At 61.2% G+C, this 3745-nt stretch overlaps 1 protein-coding gene across 2 annotated transcripts in view; it reads right to left on the bottom strand.

Annotated features, from left to right (window-relative positions):
• Positions 1-980: 980 nt before the first annotated feature.
• The window catches only part of SCN2B (sodium voltage-gated channel beta subunit 2), an 8976-nt gene continuing 6211 nt past the window's right edge, over positions 981-3745 (bottom strand). Inside the window, exons 3-5 of one of the 2 annotated variants that reach the window (XM_077778168.1) lie at positions 2530-2689; positions 2023-2233; positions 981-1379 (exon numbers count right to left, since the gene is read on the bottom strand). In XM_077778168.1, coding sequence (XP_077634294.1) covers positions 1180-1379; positions 2023-2233; positions 2530-2689 — 571 coding nt within the window. In that variant the 3' untranslated portion in view covers positions 981-1179. Of the gene's footprint in view, positions 1380-2022; positions 2234-2529; positions 2690-3745 lie in introns of those variants that run through there. The other variant, XM_077778163.1, reaches the window with a different exon arrangement.

The raw sequence follows: 3745 nt of genomic DNA, 5'->3' as shown, positions 1-3745 counted from the left end.
ATGGCAGTGAAAGTTGGCTCTCCGTAAATGCTACTTTCTTCCCCACAGAGGGAGTCCCTGGGACAGGAAGGGTGGGAGTGGCCAGAGGATCTCAGAGGCTCCAGGACTTTCCCTCAGCCATTGCCTTCCCTCCCTGCTCTCTACCAAAAGCCCACCCCCAAACCCTGCTACGTGGGAAAGTCTGAACAGAAGGCCTGAGGGAAGCCCCCGCTCTGCACATCAGCTCCTCCACCATGGCCCCCGCCCCTCCTGAGCCCCCCACTTTGGCTGCTCCCAGGCCTGAGCTGAGGGAGGGTGGTCAGCCTGTTGGAGGGGGCAGTCTGTGGTGAACTCCATTGGACAATGGAGCCCCCGCCCCTTCAGAGCTTAGCTGGCTTTGAAACGGGCCTCCTGTTAGTGGGTAACTATGGTGGAAAATGACTACCACCTGGGCTGATACAACCCACCCATGGCCCCAGCTCAGTGACTCTCCGTACAAGTCCCACCAAACTCCCAAGGGGTGAGCAGCCGCCAGAAAACCCCCCAAGGCTTCCCTGGCAGCAGCTCTGGATGGAGAGGGGGTAAAAACAGAGTCTCCTGGGCCGAGGCTTGTCCCCACCTGCCCCCAGCCCCGGCTTGCCTTCAGTGCCCAGGAAATGCACCGCCCTCCCTTCAACATGGCTTCCACCCAAGTGATGGGCACCCATCAGCACCCCAGCCCGACCCGACTGGAGCAGCCTGGGGAGCAGGGTGACGCCACGGCCCAGGCTCTCTTGAGGCAGCACAGGAAAGCCCCTCTACCACCCGCAGATCCTCCCCGAGGCCCCGCCGACCAGTCCACAGACTGGGAAGGCTGGACAGCTGGGCCCCCTGTCCGCCACTGCCCACCCTTCCCCCTGCCCTCCCAGGACCCTCACACAGGCCTCCCGCCTCCTCTCTGGGACCCGCGGTTGGGAGCCCACATCCCCCTCCCCCAGGGCCCAGGCGTCCCACACCCCATGGAAGGTTTCCCCGAATGAAAGAGAGGTGGGTCACTCTTGGTGCGCGGTGGGGGACACAAAGTGAGGAGTTCAGGAGCCCCCAGGTCGGCACTGGGGGCCTGGTTCAAGAGAAGCACACCAAGAGAGGGCAGACAGGGCACACTGTGCGGGGCAGAGGGAGGAAGGCAGGATGCGAGGGAGGGGCGGCCAGGCCGCCATGTTACTTGGTGCCATCATCCGCATTGCCCTCTCCGTCTGTCTTGCCCTCCTCCTCCGTCTTCAGGTCATCCGTGCTCAGCTTCTGCTCTTTTTTCCTCCTCACGCACTTGACTACCATCAGCACCAAGATGACCACTGCCAGGAAGCCGCCCACGGAGGCGCCCACGATCACCGCCACCGTGGAGTCCCGCTCAGGGGGCTCTGGAGGAGGAGAAGGAACAGACCCACTGAGCCCTAGTGCTGGAAAAGGGGGCCCCCATGGCCACCCCTGCTCCCCAAAGTATGCGCGGGGTGGTCCTGACTGGACGAGCCTTATGGAAAGGACTCTGGTCAAAGCCAAAATCAACCCTGGCGTTGACCTCTACATGCCCCGCTCCCAAATCTCGGGGCACCTAACAGCCCCAGGGGATGACAGCAAGATGCAGAAGTTAAGAGCAAGGACTTTGAGATCGGATAGACCCAAATCTGAGTCCTAACTGCACTTTATGGTGTGACCTTAGGTACTAACTGATCTTCTCTAAGCCTGTTTCCTCACCTGTAAAATGGGGACCATGATACTACTGCCTCCCTCACTGAGGGACCTTTGCGGACGACACGAGATAGTGCCTACGTAGAGCTTAGCCGTCTAACGGAGACCTGGCACGCGCCCCACAAACGAAAGCCGCTGTTGTGACTTCTTCGAGTGATGACCATGACCGAGGTCATCGTAAGGACTCTCTGAGCCATGGCCCCAGTCCTCAGGGACCGGAGAAGTAAAGCGGAAGCGGCCCAGCCAGCACAGGCCGCTGCTCCCACCCTCGGGAGGGCCGGGCCGGGCTCCCCACTCCGCCCACTGGCCCCTCACCTTCCATGAGGACCTGCAGGTGGATCTTGCCGTGGCCGCGGTGGCGGTCGGGCGGGTTCATGATGTAGCAGTTGTAGATGCCCTCGTCCTCCAGCTGCACGCTCCTCAGGGTCACCGACACGTCGTACTTGCTGGGGTTCCCCGAGAACTCCACACGGTCTCGGAACCGCTCCAGCCTCAGGTTGATGATCTTCATGCGGAACTGGAGGAACTAGGGTGAGGGACAGGAAGGGAGCTGGATGCGCAAGGAGGCGCGAGGAGAGCCGGCGGCGGGGGGGGGGGGGGACCCTCCCCCATGCACCTGTCTTCCTGGAAGAGAGGCAGTTACTGCTAGGTCTCTGTCACCCTCCCAGCCCCGCCCCACGTGGCACATGACTTTTGCCAAAGCCCTCTGGAGCAGATGGGCCCGGGACCCCCAGGATCCCTGTCCCGTGCAGGGGGGGTGCAGGTGGTGGGAAGTGAGGGCTCCAGCCTCCGCCTTCCGCCCCGCCCCCTCCCAGGACTCACCATCTCCTCGGAGCAGTTACTGCACTCCTGGTAAGTCCAGTTCAGGGAGAATTGTTTGTGGTTCACCGTGTAGCAGGAGTTGAAGGTGCAGGGCAGGCGGGCGTCCGAGCCATTGAGCACGTTGAGGGTGGTAGGTACTGTGATTTCCATGNAGGTGGGGCTGGAGCAGAGTTCTGGAAGCGGGCGGGGGCCCTTCTGGCTGAGACTAGGGAGCCAGGTTGGGTGGGCCAAGCTCATAAGGGGTACCCGATGTGGCCCGTGGGGTCAGATTGTGGCCCGTGGGGTAGAGCAAGGCTGGGGTGGAGAGAAACCAAATTGTCTGTTGAGCCAGGGGAAACAGGTGGTCCTAAGACTTTCCCAGGACCACTGTCATGCAGCCCCAGTCCGACCCCTGCCACCTGCTAGCTGAAGACCTTGGACAAGGGGCTCTGCTTGCTGGCCAGGTTTTCCCCTCCTTCCCCGCCACTTCCAGCCATCTCTGCGGAGCCAAAGCCCCTCCAGTGTCCCCACGAGGCGGAAAGCCTTGAGGATGGATGGAGACTCAGAACGCCTTGCTCTCTGTACCCCAAGGTCAGAGGAAAGCAGTGTGCCAGCCCAGGCCAGCCACGCCCCACCCCCTTCTCTTCCCCCCAGGTCTCCAAGGACAGGGGTCCCTTTTGGAGATGTCAGGCCCGGAAACGCCACAGCAGGGAGCTGACGCAGGCTGAAGGGGTGGCAGGCTGGGAAAAGCAGGCTGCTGTCACAGCCGATAAGCAGCACCAGACCTGATCCGGGGGAGCTGGGTGTCGGGGGCCGAGAAAGTTCTGTCCCACTCAGACATCTTAAGTGCAACAGAGTCTGGGGGGAGGGGAGCGAACCCAGGCCCTTCCAGCTGAAGCCCCAGAGACCCCCTAGAGGGCAGAAAGCCTGGGACACAAAATTTAAGGGGGTGCCCCCCTCAGGGTCAGGTAAAGACCTCTTTAAACCATACAGCGGGGGCACCTCTGTAGCCTCACCCTAGACCTGACCTCAAGGCTTGGGTTTTCTGCCAACATTGTCAAAACGTCATCCCAAAAGATTCATTTCTTTATAGGGGATAAACAGTAACATTCAGCATCAGCCTTTCATTTACCCAGTATTTACCAGCCCCCCAACCAAGCCCGGCCCCTGCACTTAGCCTTGGCCCTGGGGGTGATTGCCGTAAACCAGACAGGCAGAGTGGCTGCTGCTTTATGAA

The sequence above is a fragment of the Crocuta crocuta genome, unplaced genomic scaffold (genome assembly GCF_008692635.1).
Source record: "Crocuta crocuta isolate KB4526 unplaced genomic scaffold, BGI_CrCroc_1.0 scaffold271, whole genome shotgun sequence".
NCBI lineage: Eukaryota > Metazoa > Chordata > Mammalia > Carnivora > Hyaenidae > Crocuta > Crocuta crocuta.
Note: the sequence above shows the minus strand (reverse complement) of the source record. Positions and strands in the feature narration are given on the sequence as shown.